This window comes from Osmerus eperlanus, chromosome 3, assembly GCF_963692335.1.
Source record: "Osmerus eperlanus chromosome 3, fOsmEpe2.1, whole genome shotgun sequence".
Classification (NCBI taxonomy): Eukaryota; Metazoa; Chordata; class Actinopteri; order Osmeriformes; family Osmeridae; genus Osmerus; species Osmerus eperlanus.
In genome coordinates, this window is record NC_085020.1 from 1,973,267 (window position 1) to 1,993,875 (window position 20,609).

General features: G+C 43.4%; 2 protein-coding genes across 2 annotated transcripts in view; one reads left to right on the plus strand and one right to left on the minus strand.

Annotated features, from left to right (window-relative positions):
* gpr39 (G protein-coupled receptor 39) lies at positions 1-19,495 on the plus strand. Its single transcript, XM_062456390.1, has 2 exons — positions 1-1,264; positions 17,855-19,495. The coding sequence occupies exons 1-2, from the start codon at positions 487-489 to the stop codon at positions 18,349-18,351; spliced, it is 1,275 nt and encodes a 424-aa protein (XP_062312374.1). The 5' UTR covers positions 1-486; the 3' UTR covers positions 18,352-19,495.
* The window catches only part of LOC134017086 (ly6/PLAUR domain-containing protein 1-like), a 13,275-nt gene continuing 11,012 nt past the window's right edge, over positions 18,347-20,609 (minus strand). The window contains exon 3 of the mRNA XM_062456391.1: positions 18,347-20,119. Within this exon, the coding sequence (XP_062312375.1) occupies positions 19,884-20,119 (236 nt within the window). The 3' untranslated portion in view covers positions 18,347-19,883. The remainder of the gene's footprint in view (positions 20,120-20,609) is intronic.

Consider the following 20,609-nt stretch of genomic DNA (forward strand, 5'->3'; position numbering starts at 1 on the left):
GTTAATGGGAGGAGGAAATCAGGGCGGTCTGTCAGTACCATGACGCATGGCTCAGACGCACAGTGAATGGGAGTTTACCTTAAACCCAAAACTTGCAAGAGGAAGGGCCTGTCCTACCTACTGTCCCTCCAGCGGACCTACTGTCCCTCCAGAGGTTCCACACCATCATGTCTGCGAGAGGAGGCTGAAACCAAGAACCAATGTTCTCACACAGCAAACTGGATCCTAATCTACTTTTCGATGTGGGTTATCTGTGTGGCCGATGGGTGTGGAGGAAGAGTCGGTGCTCTTAACTGGCTCGAGCTGCCTCAGGATCTGGGATTTTGAGTAGAGCGAACTACTGAAATTTGTAATTTGATTACAAAAACGCCTCTTCTGTGATCTTTGGAATTTGTGTTGGCTCAATAACAAAGTCTGCGCCCGGGTGAACTGATAAGGCAGGGAAAAATCAATTTAAACCCTTTCGAACACCGCAATCTTCTCACTATGGATGTAGAGACCGAGATTGTGGAAGAGAAAGACTGGACGGAACTCGAGCCCAACTATCCTGTCAAAGTCTTCCTCACTTTCCTCTACAGCTTCATCCTGGTGACGGGCATTGTGGGAAATGGAGTCACCATCTGGGTGACACAGGTGCTACAGAGAAACGGCTACCTGCAGAAGAACGTGACTGACCACATGGTGAGCCTGGCCTGCTCCGACCTGCTGGTCCTCATCATCGGCATGCCTGTGGAGCTCTACAGCGCCATCTGGTTCCCCTTCAGCTCCGCCTCGGGGGACGCTTCCTGTAAAATCTACAACTTCCTGTTCGAGGCCTGCAGCTACGCCACCATCTTGAACGTGGCCACGCTGAGCTTTGAGCGCTACGTGGCCGTGTGCCACCCCTTCCGCTTCAAGGCCCTGACCGGCCGGAGGACGCAGTACCTCATCGCCTTCGCCTGGGTCACCTCCGTGCTCGTCGCCCTGCCGCTGCTGATCGCCACGGGAACGGAAGGCCACATCCCCTCGCAGGCCAGGATGCCGGTCCAGAACCTGACATTCTGCACCAACCTGAGGGAGCAGTGGGTGATGTACAGGGGCAGCATCTTCGCCGCATTCCTGGTGTACGTGGTGGTGCTGGTGGGAGTCGGGGTCATGTGCAGGGCCATGATCCTGGTGCTCCGGAGGCCCCTGAACACGTCAGGGGCCTCCGGAGAGGAGAGCTCGTCCAAGCAGGAGAGCACCAGGGTCAAGACGGCTCGAAAGCAGACCATCCTGTTTCTAGGTACGTTATCCACCGACTAGCACTCACTGATAGGAGTAGGGGTTGTGTTGTTTAACACACGAGCACACACGCACACCTTTGGAGTTTTTATATGGCTGGTGGTGTTGACATTGGTTAGTGTGTGTGTGGTCTGGTTTAACTAACATTGAGGAGATAGTAAACGAAGGAAAACCTTGTGGGGATTTTTTGGGGGGCCCTACAACTTTAAGGGCTTTTTCTCAGGGGTTTTCGATTGGGTTTAGAATTCCATTAAAGGGTAGGGTTAGGGGTTAGGGATAACACAATTTTGAATGGGACTGAATTTGAATCAGTCCTCAATAGTAAAACAAACCTGTGTGTTTGGGTGTGTGTGTGTGTGTGTGTGTGTGTGTGTGTGTGTGTGTGTGTGTGTGTGTGTGTGTGTGTGTGTGTGTGTGTGTGTGTGTGTGTGTGTGTGTGTGTGTGTGTGTGTGTGTGTGGAGGCTACTGTCGTGCTTTTTCTGTCAGTGATTATGTTGAAGCATCAGGCTCCTCTTCTGTTTACTCAGCAATGCTGCACAAGACACAAGTCGCAGTTGTTTTGTAAATGTTTTAACAACCCAAGTGATTGATTTTACACACACACACACACACACACACTTTCTGTTTATATGAAGTGCCCTTCAACATGTGTTCATAGAAAGTCTCCACAGTACGTACAAGACAGCCACACATATTTATTTGCCTCACTGGATTGCCTCATCGTACTCTACAGAGTGTGGTTGGGGGGGGACTGTTTCCAGGTGGTTACGGTCCTTCTAAGAACCTCTTTAAAAGTATTTGTTTAGATTTTAGCACCAGTATCACACCTTTTATCGATAAAATTGTTTGGACTTTCGTCTAATGAAATTCTTCTACTTGAAACCAAAGAGGGTTCATAAATCTGTTCCAAAGTTTCTCCTTTCAACTGAGGTAGTTTTGTCTATGAAGGACTTATAGTTCTATTACCAGTAGATGGGGGGAAATCCTTTGTTTTCTGTATAATACCGCTCGAAGTTGTGCTATTTAATAGAACATATATTTAAAGAGAAACATTTGTCAAAATGTCCTGCAAGTTTTTCATAGCTCTGCTGTGCGCTATCAATATGCACAAAACATAACTGTTCTCCTGGAAAACTAAAGAGTTTCAGCACTGATAAATTACCCTAGCAGCAACCAAAAACGGAAGGATAAACAGAAATGCACGTGGATATGGTTTAATTTACAATCCAAAAATATGATAGATTTCTACTCTCCCTCTAGGGATTTGGTAAGTTATCAAAATTCAAATGGGAAGATTTCTTCACATTTTGAACTCTGGATAATACAGACAGACACTTTATCACTCATGTCAGCTTCTTATTTGATATCCACCTGAACTATGCATGAGAATATGAATGCTTGAAGTCTGGGCGACGTCCTCATCTCCTTTGCATTTTGAAGTGTTGATGTTTTTGTTTACTCATAGATGAGCTGGTGAGTGCCTACACTTTATCTGCCGATTAACCACCACACAGCAAACATACCATAACTACGATGCCATGACAACGACAGGACAATCTTTCTAAACTGACGCACAAAGCACAGCATGACGAGTCATCCAAGACAGAATATACAGTAACAGTCCTCCGCAGATTCATATTCCATCCTGTTGTTTGGTAAATCCAAAGATTCCACATCCTCAGTTCAGTGCCAGCCCTGTCTCTGAGATAATGATCATCGCTTCTCCTTGGGAGGTGTCTTAGTATCTGTTCCCAGACCCCTTATCCATCGTAGGGAAGGGGTCTCTGAGAGCTGTGCTTGAAATGATTGCAAGGTATTGATTCTAGCAGCCGCCTGGCCTGCTTCCACTCACAGGGGAGGCAGGGAGCACTTCACAAACCATTCCACGTAATTATACCCATTTGTTTTCTGTGCTCGCCAGATGCATTCAGTTGCTTCGTTGCAAAGTGTTTAAAGATTTTTAAATTTATGCCAAGATTTGGGTGATGCACCTGCCTAAGTTCAATGGAAAGTGCTTTAAGGAACTGCTTTAACAACAGTCTGAAAGCATCAGGGAGACAAGCTTCAATGGGGTGATGATGAACAGCAGGCTGGGATTCCAGTTGGGCGACATCATCACATTGAAGTGATTTAGGTCACGCTGAATAAACAAGCTCAGCTTCTAGGTTCAGATACAACATCACCCTGTCCTACAGTTTCCTCTTGCCTCTCTGTCTCCTGAACAATTCACTGTTATTTACCTAATGCCTAGTAGTGTAATGGAGAAAGGATAAAGGCTCACATTTTTATAAGCAAGGCGTGACAACGTGAATCAAGCCAACTTGAGTCTTAGTCTTGTCGATGCGGCACGGTGACATACATGGAACTCTGCCAAGGTCAGAGAACAGACATCCATCAACAAAACATTCACAGTTGATGTTTTTTGTGGTAAATGGGAAAGACTAACTAACTGTAGTGTTTTACGGTGAAGGATACTGTACCTAAACGTATGGTCGCCTGCCTCTAAAGAGGCACTGGTTTATAGTTGTTTAGGAGCACCTCAACCTTGAGTTGCTGTTTATGTAAGCCTTAATACATTTATAATATGAGAGTATAATAATACAACTGAAATGTAACTTGAATCAAGGTTATCTTTATTATTCCAGAAGGGCAATTTGTTGCACAGCCAGCAGTAAATGGGGAGGGAAACGTGGTTTAACTAAATGCTGTGGCTTTGATGATAAACTCATCATGTGCATTGTGGAATTAGCATAAACAGACAGATGGACATGCAGCATGCATCATAACAACGAAACATACGACTTCGCAGCTGCTTCTGTATCTGAAATAAAATAAAATTTTATTTAATCATCAACATACACCTCAACTCATAACTTATTACCCCCGAGCAAAGCTCATCCCATCGCAGGAAAGACGGCTTGTTCATGGTCTTGATTCAATTACACCACGCCCCATACATCTTCAACCGTCTCATAATTACGCCTTCAAAATTGGATGTGCTGCGTGTCAGATTGAGTGTGTGTGCTCAGACGACCTCCCCCACGGTCTGCGACCAAGAAGCGGGGACAGCGGGGAGCGAAGACAGGGTGCAAAACAGCAACGCCGTGAAATGGGGTTTCATCCATTAGTCCTCGTCATTGTGCCCCACTGGTTACAGAGGGGCGGAGTGCAGCGTGAGGAGAAAGTGATGTATGGCTCTTTTCTCGTGTCATAAACTCAGTCAGCTGGAATCAAAACACGTTCGATGCTGTTACCTATGCTGTTGACCGGTGTTGAAGAAAATGTCGACGGAGGATGTCGGTGATGATGGAGGGGGCTATGTGAATACTAGTCAGGTTCTACTCATATGAAATAATGATCGTGAAATAAACGGAGCTGTCGACCAGTCACCCAGAGTTAATCAAGTCAGCAGTTGATACTGATTTAGGCCACATTAATAGTCAGATGTGCTTAATTATTATATCAGAAGATCAATTAGCCTATAGGTTACAGCCAAATCATTTATGGACTTCAATAGAAAAGGTTCACAGATCTAAATGTACTTTAGAAATCCCCCCAAAACACAAACTATTATTCTCTCTCACTAAATAGACCTACTTAGCTGAAATGTATGCTGAAAGTTTGCAGGTTATTTATTACACGTTACACAAATCACTCATTGTAACAGAGAAAACTATTTTTGAGATCACATGGAATGGAGTCCCAGACTTTGGACTCCAAAAGGATCCCGCAGTTGCCTTGCACAGCAGGACATGTGGACAGTTTTTCATTCTTCCACTTCACAAATTCAAGAGGATCCCCGTTCAGCCACATCCACCATCCCCCCACAAAACGCAGTCCAATCCACGCTTTCTTCAATTTGGCCACACGAATCTTCCAGAGGGCAACAGTCTGTTCTTTATAGGAGCGAATGCTGAGCATGTCGGTGTAGTGCTTCCTGCAATAAGCCACGGCCTCGTCAAAGGTCATCGGAGACTCGACCGGGATGATCTCTCGCATATTTTCATTGCAGTAGACAGTCCGGTGACTTTCACACAACACGGTTGTATTCAGTACGGTCGTACAGTTCCCAGAGACCAGTCCAGAGTGACACATTGTCCAGGAAGTCAACATATCTGACTTAAAGCCAACCAACCGCCAAAACGCCAAACCCCAACCGTCATCCGGAATTTCGTCAACGTAAGCCATGCCGTCAAAGTATTCTCTGCAGTATTTCTCAGCATCTGAACAGTTCATGGTCGTGTCGATCTGGAACATCTCCCTCATCAGAGCAGACGTTAATGTTGCTCCACAGAGAAGCAGAACTAGGAGGCCTGCGGAGCGGCTCTTCCCCTGCATCCTGGCTCGGTGTCGGGAGAGAAACGGCTGTGTCCACTGGCTGTGCCCTCTTGTTATGGTTTAGCTCTTCTAGTCTCGTCACTCAAATTCATCCTCAGTCTCCTAAACAAATGTCTCCAATCATGCAAAATTCAATGTCAGCCATCAGAAAGCAAAGTTAAAGACTTGAGTTGTGTCTTTATTTGCAAGAGTATCAGAGAAAAGTTTGAATATAAAAACAACAACATCAGGTAGGCTAACCAATATCACCATGGTTTTTCAAAGAACCACAATTGTCTAAACTGGATACTATTGACAATGGGTTTTACTATTCACTAACAGTTGACAGGCTCCTGCCAGATTTTAGAAAGGGTAATAAATCACAGACTTGGTAGACTAACAAATGTAGGCTAGTTATTTACAACATGCAAATGCCTCACTAAGGAAAGGGTTTGATGCAAAGGATGACCTATCCTATAAACAAAACTTGGAGCATATATTTAGAAGGATTATTTAACTTCAAACGTGTTCTGTGTGACCAAAGTTGTATTGGAATGGACTAGCTTTGCATTTGCCACATTAACATCCTTTATTATTAGCACAAATGAATTTTTGACTGGGGAAGTGATACTTGTTTCACTTTCTTTGACAACTTAACAAATTAGTAGGTCTTGTTTTTAACCAGAAGGTGGCAATGAACTCTAACATGCCATTATTCTGTATTACTGGCAAAATGATCCTCTGTGTGATTGACTGCTAGTCTTGCGACATGTTTCTGCAGTATTTGCTATTATACTGTGTATATATTGTAAACATATTTCATTCATGAGAAATGTTTCCTTATGCAATATGTAGAATGCACCAATGTGCATATATAAGACACATTCTATGAAGCCTAAACCTTCTGCCCTCTCTCGCTCAAAACAATCTCACTATTTTCAAACTCAGAGTTTAACAATTTATGAGGACACTCATTTCGACTTGCAGATTATGTCCGACTAAGCAATATTTTTAATTTGGAATACATCAAACTGCTGAATGGCAGGAAAAAAAGTATTGCCTCTGTCTTTTTTAATCTATTGACTTCACCTGTCGTCCTCTTGTAAGCATCATAACATTATCATATCAGCTTCTGCTGCTCTAAAATTCATAACTTCTTCAACACTGAGTGGCAGACTGCAGCCTGCAGACTTCAGACTGCAGCCGCAGCGGATTAGGAAGTGGCCGGTCAAGTCATCAAAAGATAGGCCTAACAAGGAACCGGGATTTAAGTCTTCTCAAATTGGCAGATTAGATTATTCATCGAAGTACAGTTCCCTTGTGTTTATTTGTTGGCCCAGCCTTCACAGAGTTCAATAAAATAGTTTTAAGAAAGCAGTTCGTTGTTGTCTGTATTAGTGTATCAAGAGCATTCCTTGATAACTCTCCTATTCTGTGGTAATCACCGCTGTCATTAGGCCTACTTCTGAATAAAGAATCCTCGCCCCATCAGAGTGTCAGTTCACCTAAAAATAACTTTTAATCTTGGTGCACTCTGTGACTTTGGCGAGTAATTAAAAACAGTGTACTAACTCGTTGAGTTATCCACACGTCAGTGCTGGCACAGAAGGTTAATTGCTTTAGATATTTTTCTCTGTCACGGAGGGTGAGCGTTTGCAAAATGAATATTAATTTTGTTTCGTGGCCTTCTGTACTTGACACACCTTTTTTCGCCCACTAGTCGAGCGAGTAAACTTTGAGTCGATCTGTCGCACCATGACTCAGCCGTAAGTGCTGTTGGCCCTGAACTGACAGTGAATGAGAAATTTGCTTCCTTCATTTGTCATCTGGGACTGTGCCTTTACTCTTTCTGTTTATTCTGCGAAGTGCGCCCGGCGTTGAACTTGCTTGTTTTCATGGAATCAAAGCACAGTGCTGTAGCCTTCAAAACACTAAACAGTGGAGTTTGTAAAGTCGTCACATGAGTACATGGTGTCTTAACTCTTGTCTTCCTTTCTTGATACAGTGATGATCCAGAGTTTCAGTCAACACTTGCAACTGGACATTGTAAGGATCGTATAAGCTGAGATGTTTTACGATGTTGTCTTTTCATCACCCCAATGGTGCAGCTCAACACACGTCAGCCGACCTCCTCCTGAAATATGATCCATTGATTGTATCCATCTTTAAACCCTATATCCTTCAAACCCATTCTTAATCAATGGTTGTTTAGAGATCCGAACTGCCGCGCCCCTAATCCCTAACGGTTCCTCTCCACTGGTTTCTTTATCCAGTCACCCAGGAGGCTGGCATATCTCACAAACATGGTGACAACCTTATAGCCAGCGACACTGCTCTCAAACCTCCGTCCTTTGGATCGATATGGCTTATTTATTGTGTGCAACCGTAAACTCTGCCTCCCTTCTCTGTTGGTTGGCGGTTATAAACCATTTTACTTGCTGGCTGGTGAGTGAAATAAACCTCAGGGAGGATTTGTGACTGGAGATGTATGACTCCCTCTGGGCAGGTCGATTAAGACCCCCTCTCTCTCCTCTCATCCCTCCTTGACACACTCCTTCCTCGTTCCATCTCTCCCTTTCTCTCTCTGTCTCTCTCTCTCTGTCTCTCTTTATGTCTCTCTCCCTTTCTCTCTCTGTCTCTATCTGTCTCTCCCGCTCTCTCTGAGAACGACAGCTGCATAGTTTAACGATGCGCTTCAGAGCGCCGTGCCTTTTCTGAGCGTTGCTATCGGCAAGCTTTACCACAAGTGACAGCTCCACTTGCCTAGTCACACAGGAGACAATACAGCGAATGGTCATGAGGGGGAGGAGGGAGAAGAGTGACAGACAAGTCTGCACTGGTGTTGTCACCTTCACTACGTTTGTACAGTATGGTACATTTGAAGCCTTCCTAATCCCCAGACAATAATAAAACCATTGTGTGCTACAATCAATATTATAATCAATATCCCCACACTCGATCTAACTTGTAGTCCGTGTTGAGCTATCGAAGCAGCTGCACTTGTACTCGGTCATTTGGGTCCCTTGAGGCTCTCCAATGGTCACTACGGTAGTAGGAAAAAAAATCTATATTTCTATAAATGTGTTTAATATTTGAATACACTCCTGGCTTGTTAAAACATCTTGTTTTGGTTATAACACATTTAGCAGTGCTCTTATCCAGAGCGACTTACAGTAAGTACAGGGACATTCCCCCCGAGGCAAGTAGGGTGAAGTGCCTTGAATGTGAATGCCCGATTCCCGGCCATTTTGCATGGCTGGGAATCGAACTGGTAACCTTCTGATTACTAGCCCGCTTCCCTAACCGCTCAGCCACCTGACTCCCACCTGATTCCCATGACAAATATCCTTCATGAGTTGTCTCCCCATCCTGAGGATCATTGCCTAAAAACTACTATGCCATGGCAAAAGCCTAAGAGTAGAATTAGATGGTCCCTTGGGTTGGAATATAAATGTGTTTCAAAGAGTTGTACCTCAATTAAAAACAAACAAGAACTTTGTTTTATTGATTCCTGACTTTGAATTGCTCTTGGAGTTGAAGGGAACAGGAATAATATCTTTAGGAGGACTTCTGAAAGTTTATTTTCCTTTCATCACTGTTTTCCTCACAGACGATTCAGAGCCGTTCCCCATGCATGTTCCCTTGTGTCCCTGTGGGTCAGAACGGGGGATATTTTGACCCTGAGGCCTTCATAATACAGTCTTTGTCCTTCCAGACCAGTTCAAAGAACGACCCACAGCATTGCAGTAGCAAAGAGGGAAGGACCTGGATGCGTCTCGCGCTACAGTACACAGAAACACCATCATTGTAGAGAGAGCAGATGGTGGAGTTCGCTCATGCACACAGTAACATCGTCTTTGTAAACCACTAATTAACTGCATCATGAAGCAGGAGCACACATGAAGCTCTTAGTAGAGGTCAGTGTGTACACTTTGTTGCACAAGCAGACAGTCCAGTGCAAAGAGTACGTTACTGCAGTACAAGAATGAATAACATAGTAACTGATTTATAGTCAATGATTATGACCCCTCAAAATAATTTTCTTCAGCCTACAACGGCAACTGAAGCCCCACCTCCCCCCACCTCGACCCCGACAGAGTGAGAAGGATTAAAGGTGAACTGACCCACCTCTGTGTTCTTAAAACTTTTCTTAACTCTCTCTCTGCGCCTCGCTCGCCCACCGAGGGCCCTCAGGGCAGGAAATGACCTGGAAATAGGAATCTGTCCGTTCTCTAATTGCTGCTCTGCTGTAAAAAGCCTGAAGGAGCAACAGGGGTCATGCAGGAGAGATGAATGGAGGAAGCCGGAGCAAAGCAAGCATTCTTCGTTTGGCTCTGGCCAATGGCGTTCCAGTCATTCTGTCCATAAAGCATTGTTATAGACTTCCCTTTTTAATCAAGCTAAAACCAATGGAAGACATAGCCTGAAATCCTTTCTTGGCATTAGTGTGATTAATACAGAGCCCTGGCCTACTCTGTTTGGAGGTGTGCTATTATAGTTAGTGTCACTGTCCTGTCAGTGGTCGTGATTGGTGGCCCATGACATAGATAGGCTACTGTTAGCTCTCAGAACTTTGCACAGCTCTGCTGAATTTATGGAATATTATCATCCTCAACCTGACCTTGAGGACAAGGATCAGTTGAACCTAAAATGGTGGATTAAAAGACCCTGAACATCTCAGTTTCTTTCAGCTCATCGAAGTGTAACCGCTTACGTTCCTGTGATTGAGCAGTAATTCTACATTAGCATTTTTTGGGGACATACGTCATATGTACATCATGTGTGCAAAAGTACCGTTTGATGTCTAAACTGTAGAGAAAAAACTTGATTGATTAATGAATCATTAATTTGTTATTAATTCATTGTAAATCAGAAATGTTGGTGGTTTGTCTGCCCCAGTCACCCTGGCTCAGTAAGCTGAGACACAGGACTGGGGGCAAGGCATGATATATCTAAATAAACAACTATTTTTTCAGGGGAAAAGTGCTTGAGAGATCAGATTAGCCTGAAATGAATAATATGTGCCTCTTAATGAATGAAGTTGCTCGAGTGGTTTAACGATGGAGGAATTTCTAATAGCGACCAAATTAATTTGCACTCACACTGGTTGGATTGCATCTTCACATTATGAATCATCGCTTCTAATTCCATTTGCTGTGTGGGGGAATCAGTCTTATAGTGTGATAATCTTTTTTAATGCCCATATATACTGAGATTAAGTTAAGATTTATTTACAGTTCTGCAGTGAAAATGTTGATTCCTTCTTGAGGCCACTTTTATTCAAGGCATTTTACAGAAAGTCAAAGAAACTTGTGCATGGTTTCTGAAAATCAACAAGAAAGTTTCTATTATTTGTAGTTTCCTGTATGTTTGTGTTTCTTTACAAGCTCAACAGACAACAGTGCCTTTACATGTTGCAGCGTTTGAGACTGTGGAAGAAAGTTTTGTCCGTTTCTGATTTCTTCTAAGATATTGTGCCCAAGATATCATTATTAGACATGGTAGAAACTACAAATTGCTTTCCAAATTCATAATCCAACCTCATTTCAAACCCATAATGTCCTTGTTTTCATAGCCCTCATGGAACAAATCGAAGAGTTTCAGAGACTCCAACCCAGGGAATTAATTGGATGAATAATCAGGTTTAATTGCTTTCTAATTAGTACCTTGATTTGTTTTTTTGGTAGAGTTTTTTCCCCCCAGAACAAAAGTCATTATTTAAGTTCACTCTGTATGGTGTATGTGTGTGGGAGGTACAGTACTTGGAAGGGTGTGTCATGGGCAAGGCACTTCACCTTACTTGCCTCGGGGAGAATGTCCCTGTACTTACTGTAAGTCGCTCTGGATAAGAGCGTCTGCTAAATGACTAAATGTAAATGTCATGGGAACATAGGCAATCCAGACAGACTGTCATTTCATGTGCAATGAGACAGAAGAGTTAACCAGAAAAAAGCTGAATGAGGGCCAGCAATATTGAAGACAATATTGAACACATTGAGAATGATCTCAATGTCCTCTTCCATGTTTCAGTACCCACACCAACTCTACATTGTTAGTCTGTGAAGCAAAGGAAAGAGTAAAACAATCCTCCAGCATGGCTTCAGCTCCGTTTCCTAGAACCTCACAAACATGAACATGTACAAACAGGTAGACAAACTCAATGTCCTTGTCAGACAGTGTGTGTATTGTCGTGCATGTGTGTATTTGTGTGTGATACTAGAGCACAGTGGACTGTACACACACGTAATTGCAGAGACCAGCTGTGCTGTTGTTCTGGTGGCAAATCTGGACAAACATTTCACCAAAAATCTAAAAGTAAAACACAACGAGATCATGTGAGGTCTCAATGTCATTTTGACAGAGTGGGAGCTGATATTAGATTCCATTATTGTACTCCTAAAGATATATAACAGTCATCAATACATGATGGGCCAATGACAATTTTCCAGATGGCTGGCCATCCTGGGAGCAAGGAAATCACAGGATGGCCGGAACCAAACTCATCGATCGATCGTCCTTCTGGGAACGTATGACCAGTAGAAAAACATTTGGCATTATCTTCACGGCTTCCTGACCAAAGGGTACAAGTAAAGGTTGTGTTGGGGATCGGCCCCATTCACTCAGGACAATCTAGCAGGCTTACTGGACTTTGTTATTGGCATCGATCTTCATGAATAAACTGTCAGAACAGGGGAAGTGCTGCATCTTAATGTGGTTTTGATTTACATTGACTGTTTGCTGTGGAGATGCTGTGTGGATGCTGTCTATCGGTGTTGAACTGTCTGCATACAGCTGGCACAGTCATTACATCCTGTTCTGTTGAGAGAAGAACTGTTCAGCTATCTACTTTAACCCTTGTGTTATCTTCGGGTCATTCTGACCCATCAGTCGTTGTGACCCACCGTCGTATTGCGACAACTTTACCGCATACCAAAACAAAGTGAGCATTTTCTTTTAACCGTCGGGCTGTCTCAGACCCCCCACATTGCGAAGGTTAAAAGAAAATTATTTGTATTTGTTTTTGTTTTGGGTAAAATTGGGTAAACACAACGATGGTTCGTTATGAACCTTTGGGTCATGTGACCCGAAGGCAGCACAAAGGTTAAGATAACGACAAGCACAATCCTTTGGACATAAAAGGATTAAAGGTTTTTAACATGTTGGCCCACTGTTAGCTTGCTGCCTTTGTTCCCATGTGGTGTAGCAGAAACCCTAAATCCTCTCAGTCTGGTTTGTGGGAACACAAACATGACTTAAAGAACCCTGAAACAAGGCACAATCCTGATAGTACTGAATCTGCTTTAGATTCATCACTGCATTTTAACTGTTCAAATGAGCCCTTGTTGTTGCCCGCTGTTATTTTTTTTATTGAAGCCCTGGAACATGTTGAGCTGATGGTGCTACCAAGCTGAAGGGGATTTCCCCTGTGAAGACCACAGGAGTTCAGCCTATGCGCCTGGGGAGATATGGAGGATGTGCTCACAGCCTGTGCTATGTCGCTAGAGCCCTTAGTGGACCTGTAGATAATGTATTGGACATCCTCAAAATAAAATGTATTTTTGTGGTCTGTTCCCTTCCACAAAGAGCTACACTCTCTCTCACACACTCTCTCACTCTCTCTGTAGCTGATCCCTCTTTCCCCATCCTCCTTATTTTTATACTCGCCCTCTCTCTTTTCCTTTCCCCGCTGTCTCCTCCCAACCCAGCATTTTGTATGTTCTTCCCGCTCTGCTTCTTGTATGTACTCTCTTTCTGTGTACTACCTCTTTCTCTTTCCCCACTCTCTTTCCTTTTACCTTTTCTTTCCTCTCGCCACCTCTTTATGGCCGTCCTCCTCTCTTTGTATTTCGGAAACTCGTCCAGACCCCACGTGGAACGCCTCGCAGCTAGTCGCAGGGGGTCTCGCGTTCTGAGGAGTGTTCTACCGCGAGGCCTGGATTGACCGCGCTGTCGGCCGACACGTGGAAAGTGCAGATGGGACTCATGCTGCTACATCCCTCTCTCCGCTCTTCACAACCATCTTTGTTGAGGAAGAATAAAACCCCCACGTATTATTTAATGTGGGTTGTTTCAGAATACTGTACGTGGATAGAAGCGTCTGTCAAAAGAGAATCGATTAAACGAGTTTTGAACTCGTAACGTGCATGCACATGCTGGTGCTGTACGTTTAACCCTTGTGTTATCTTCGGGTCATTCTGACCCATCAGTCATTGTGACCCACCGTCGTATTGCGACAAATTTACCTCATACAAAAACAAAGTGAAGCATTTTCTTTTAACTGTCGGGCTGTCTCAGACCCCCCACATTGGAATGGTTAAAAGAAAATTATTTGTTTTTGTATTGGGTAAAATTGGGTAAACACAACGATGGTTCGTTATGAACCTTTGGGTCATGTGACCCGAAGGCAGCACGAGGGTTAAAGGACTGCAGTGGGTTTGTGTTCAGGCCCATAAGCAGAGTTCTGAGTTTTAGAGAGGTCCAACCACATACGTAAATCATCAACTTTGGGACATTTTTATATGTAAAGAAGAGCAATCCCCCACCGAGGTCTGAACCTCGGGTACGCCCCTACGTTATATGCAGCCCTGTCAGCATTTGACAGGCGAGACAACAATGACATTTGATAGCCGCTAGCAGCGTGATGACACGGGTCACAGTTTGGAAAATTGTAAAAGTGGGACCAGCCATGTTGCCAATGCCGCTGCGCTGACCCCATCAGTGATTAGCAGGTAGCTACGCCCCATCAACACAGTAATGTGTTGACCTCTGATACAGATAATGCTAACTGTCTCGTCAGCTAGGCTAATGGACTGGCCTCTGCCCAGAGACTATAAGCACGGTCTGTGACTGTGGCAGCTTGTGGCAACACGGTTGAGATGAGGCATAAAACATTGACGGAGAACGAAAACAAGGCGACCCCGTGTCATTTTGGCTTAAGGTTATGTAACCTACATTTATTGAAATACTTAAAAGGCTGCACACATAAACACATTTCAGTTGTAGCCCTTTCTTAATTGATAAGGAGGAAAATAGTACAGGTTATACCTCATAAGTATGTGTTGTCTGTTTGTGTTAGTTTGACTAAAAATATAATAATATAAAAGTAAGTATTTTGTTCCACAGGGAACAAATAAACCTTATGTGTCAGTGATACAAGATTCCGGGAGCAATTACGTTTCTCTTACACATTTCCTTCAGTTTTAACTATGTTTTGCAAGACTGAGATAATAATGAGTATGACTCCTAAATGAAAATAAAAAGGAGTCAGGAGGACTGGGAAGATACGGTTTAGTAGGCTGTGAACTCAAGCCAACAGTTTGCAAATATTAACAGAACACAAATAACCCAAAAATCAATTACGGCCAATTAACCAGAAACACATGGTCATCAGAATAATGTGTCTAAGAATTATTACGATTATTGACAGGCTTGGCGCAGTGTTCAATTAACATTTTCATATATTCGGACACCAATCCTCATGGCTTTAGTTAGTGAAAACAGAACATCTGACTCGTCTCAGATGAGAAGTCAGAACACAACGTTCAGAGCTTTGGTATTCATGTGTTCCTGTTGAATATTCGGTGAGATGTTTCCATTTGACTTCCATCCCTGTCTGTTTTTCTGTTTACCCCTTTAGGCATGTATATTGTCTAGAGACATGTACTGTATGAGATGAATAAAATATTGGAGGGGGTGGGGGTGTAGTCATCAGTATCTTGGGTTTTCACATTTGTGACTGTGTGTCTTTTCGCCAGTTTCAGATTCCTTGACTGCAGTCAAATGAGAAATCAAGGAAAACTGGCACGAGAAAGTTAAAATTACGGAATACTTAATTATTGTACTTAAGTAGATTTTTCTGGTATCAGTGAGTGAAGGAGGTGTGTACTTTGCCATCTCGGCACTGTTGTTACACTGTTAGTATGTTGTTATTACACTGTGATTACACAATGGTTACACTGTTACGTTGTCAAACCTGGTTCGTTACTTGAGTTTGAATCTGTATTTGGTGGCTTAATCAATATTATTTCTGTGTGGGTTTAGTGCAACTCTATATCCAAAGTGGATATAGCCTACTGTAGCTTTATGAATTGTAAAGACAATACCAGGCTGATATCAGTTTGTAAATGTTTCCATTCTTCGTGCCACATTACTGTTCATCCTTAAAGGTTTCTGACTTTAACTCTGGATTGCAACAGAAACACAACATTTCTATTGACTGTCCCTTGATAGTATATGTAATCCCACAGCAAACATTACATCATTATATAGTTTTGGAGGAAGAACAGTTTATTTAACTGCATGACTCTTTACGCCTTGTGCCAACGTCCTTGGAATATCGCCTTGTCAGTCTGCTTCAGGAGCACACATGAGACCACTCCCCCAGGAACCTTGTGCACAGCGAGACATTCCTAATTAGCATCTGAAGGTCTAAATTAACAGGGGACCCTCAGGCTACATCTTGAATGTATCTTAAAAGTTATTTGTAAAGTGTTATTGTTGTAAACCCATCTTCTAAACTGAATTTACATTCATCCTCCTTTCATGGTATAGATTTGGATAAGGTTTTAGAAGATCTTACGTAAACAACAGATGAAACAACTGTTGCATTTTTAATACCATAGCCTATTCGAAACTGTAGCATACTCTTCTTGCTGTTATTTCACGGTGGCCTATTATTTGTCCAGCTGTTACATACAGAGATGGAAAGTAACTAACTACAAATATTTCGTATTGTTCTTAAGTAGATTTTTCTGGTGTCAGTACTTTACTTCACTATTTATTTTTCTGACAACTTTCACTCCTTATATTTTTTACACATATCTGTACTTTCTACTCCTTACATTTTCAAACCAGACTTGTTACTTTAGTTTTAATCTGTATGTAAATGTGTTACTTCCCATCTCTGTTACACTGTTACTACAGTTATTATGTTGTTGATACACTGTTCTTACACTGTTCTTACACTGTTGTTACACTGTTATTACCCTGTTGTTATACTGTTGTTACCCGGTTGTTATACTGTTGTTACACTGTTATTACCCTGTTGTTATACTGTTGTTACACTTCTACTTGAGTGAAGGATGTGTGTACTTTGTCATCTCTGGTTACAAAATGTCCTTCAACAGACACCTAAAAACCTATTCTCAGCCACATAGACTCCAAACACAAAAAGTAATGGAGAAACTGACCAGCCACTTCCCTTGAGCTAGTTTTGGGTTTAATAGTTCTGTCCTCAGTCAACATACTAACATTTTCATTTACCGTGTCTAATGTATGGCTGTTTTCTTTTCTTCACTAACAAAACAAACCCAAACCTAACTTTATATATCCACCATACCTGTATTTGTTTTCTTGAAAAGTTTTAATTTATAATTGCCAGTCACATAAACGGTAAACAGCCCAATACTAATAAAGCACCACAGAACAGGGATAGGCCTACTGTGGAGGCGCATGTAGCCCTGCACCTCTTCTTACCATGAAGTGGCATTGTCATTGCCTTTGACATTCACTCAAATGAGCAGCAGTGCTGTGGAAACAGTTATAATAACCCTCTGGAGAGTTCCTCTAATGGACCGCTTCTGCTGTCAACTCGCAGTACTCCTCTTGTACATCTCAGCTCCACTGTTGGTAAGAATAAAAGAAGAATCTCGCTGAACTCATTTTGGTTATCCTCTGTGAATTCCAGTGTTTCACTTTTCACTTTTCAAAGATCAGTGGACCGTATTGTAGATAGAGATATGAATACAAAATAAATGTAAATGGTTGGAAAATAATTTGCAATCACTGAGTTTGACCCTGAGGAACTGCTAGTCAAGGTTGGTTTCCCAGCTTTTAACTTTCTTTTTCTCTCAGTATAGAAAGAGGATAACTAAACCTTTTGAGTTTTAAAAACAGTTTTTGTGTTTTATGAAATCAAATTGGAAATGTTAAGGCAGGGCTAGTTACAATGGCTCTGACTGCAGCATTACAGATGACTGATGTGATGGCCTCTGTCCTTCAACACACCACAAACTCAGAAGCAACTCACATCAGAAGAGCGTTGTCAAGACAATAAAACAAACATAACCCACGTCATGCTAATGCACCTGCCCCGCATCCAGGGGCTTGGCCAAGATATCTGATCGCTGTTTTTTGTTTTCCCCTCAAAAAATTACATTACGGCTATACGTCCCTGCCAGCATCACATAATTATTTTCACTGTTTCTTTCCCTGTTTCACTTCATCTCTCTCTTCTACCTCTCAACCTCTCCACCCTGTCTTCCTGTCTCTCAGGTTTGATCGTGGCGGCCCTGACCGTATCCTGGTTGCCCAACCAGGTGCGTCGCCTCATGGCGGCTGCGTATCCCAAGTCCCAATGGACGCTGGCCTACTTCCGCAGCTACGTGACTCTGCACCCCGTGGCGGACACATTTTTCTACCTCAGCTCCGTCCTCAACCCCTTCCTCTACAACTTGTCATCCCGCCAGTTCCGAGATGTATTCCTCCAGGTGCTGCGCTGCCGCGTCACCATCGAGCACGTCAACAAACGCACAGTGCGGGCCCAGGAGACGCTCTCGGGCCGCTCTCGGCGCCCCCTGATGTCTTTGCGGCGCAGCGCGGCCAGGCGCTCCGCACAGAGCCGGGAGCAGCTCAAGGCTCAAACGCCGACCAAGGTCCTCGCTCCGACAGACTCGAGCACCAACGAAACGGAGGAGTCTCTGTGCGTGACAGACGTGTCGTCTTCTTATTCTACACGGATAGACAACGTGACCTCGGAGACTGACATTTAACAGGCAGTGCTTAACATTTATTGAAATGCAAGACAGGCTTTTTGGCTCCATTTGGGAAGATGTTTTTCTAAATCCTAGCCTACATATTTGCTGCAAAAGGACTATTCTGCACATTGAAACAAACATAGATAATCGTCCTTTTGTAAACATACATTCCACACTTTGGTGGAGAGCAAATAAATATGCCTTAGTAAGTTCCACAGGGCATTCATTCAACACATTTCATGGCTGTATGAGTTTATTCCTTATTCCAAGTTTAGACATGAGAACTTCAGTGAGTGAAAATATGCAGATGGATAAAGACATGGGTCAACCGACAGTACAAGTTTTGACAACAACGTCATTCCAATGCGGAAGTTCAGATTTCAACGGGCCAGTGGGAGACGCTGCAGAATCAATGGAATATATCCATGGCAACAGAACTGCAGTTAGCTTGCAAACTAATTGTAGCCAACTCATCTCTCCATTAAACAAACACAAATGTAAACAATAAAAAAACAAGCTAGCACTTACTTTGTCATTGAAATACCTTTAATCCACTGAAATTATACATCATGATAACCAAAGTTATTCTACATAACCTTAACCAAAGTAATCAATTAGATATGACCAAACCTTACTAAGCCAAGATTTCAGTTGTGACCAAACTGTTGATGACAGTGTTATGTCTGAAAAAAGCATTAGTAACCAAAACACTGCAGAATAAAAGGTACAGTCATTAATCCTGTCAAATGTACATCAATATTTACAGACTTCTCTGAGTGTGCCCATTACAGTCATATTTGCTGTCTCTTTCATTGAATACATATCTGTGAAAAGAAGTCACATTATTCCCCATGTCACAAAAAGTAGACACATGGATTGTCTGTAAAATACACTATCTTAAATGATTATCTTTCATTTTGGCAAAACACTTCACAAATACATGAACTAAATATGTCAACTGGTGATTTTTGTTTTTCAGTAAACTTGACTCAATTCCCCATCGCAAAAACTTGGTGTGTTCTCTTACTACAGTAGCCTAGTAGCCTGGCTGCATTTTTCTTCCACTAGTATGACCTATGTAACAGTATTCATGATTTGTGAACCCTTACTGGGACTCACTTTTGAACATCACATAATGGTATTAAAACGTATAAATGACTTCATTTTTCCATTGTCAGTGGATTTTCACTTACACATAAATACATACTTCACACAGTGTAGGCAGGTACTCTATGTAGACACGAGGAACACCACAAAGTCCATCTAACAACAGTTACGTTGTTGTCATTGTCCCATCATGTGCCAGTTACCCTCGTGTCTCTCTGCCCTCCGTCCCCTCACCCTGCCCACGGTGTCAACATCCCGAACACGCCCCATCACCATCCTTAAGTACCTCCTCCTCCCACCCACACCTTTCAACCTCTCCAGCACCGACAGCAGAACAGGATGCCCACCTCGTCAACTCAAAATCACACCGTTTCTTCTCCTCCTTCTTCTTTTTCTTTCTTTCTTCTTTTACAAAGACCCAGCTGACTCTCACGACGCCATCAGCAGAGCATGACCGCTGAAGGCAGGAGGAGCAGGAGGCTGAGCAGGGGTGGCGGGCTCAGGGGCGAGGCGTGCGAATGGGCCGGGTGTTTCTTCTGCCGGGGCTTGTTACACAGGTGCTCGCTGCAGCAGCTGATGCACACTGAGTTGAGCTTCCCGGTGCAGAACTGCTGGTAGCCGGAGGAGGCTAGGAGACAGGCGGCGGAGGCCGCGCACGACTTGCGGTAGTACACCCCTGGGGAGAGGACAGAGAGAGGGGCTGTTAGACAAGACCTGAGGAGGGCTGTTAGACAAGACCTGAGGAGGGCTGTTAGACAAGACCTGAGGAGGGCTGTTTGACCAGACCTGAGGAGTGCTGTTAGACCAGACCTGAGGAGGGCTGTTAGACAAGTCCTGAGGAGGGCTGTTAGAAAACACCTGAGGAGGGCTGTTAGACCAGACCTGAGGAGGGCTGTTAGACCAGACCTGAGGAGGGCTGTTAGACCAGACATGAGGAGTGCTGTTAGACCAGACCTGAGGAGGGCTGTTAGACCAGACCTGAGGAGGGCTGTTAGACCAGACATGAGGAGGGCTGTTAGACCAGACATGAGGAGGGCTGTTAGAACAGACCTGAGGTGGGCTGTTAGACCAGACTTGAGGAGGGCTGTTAGACCAGACCTGAGGAGGGCTGTTAGAACAGACCTGAGGAGGGCTGTTAGACAAGACCTGAGGAGGGCTGTTAGACC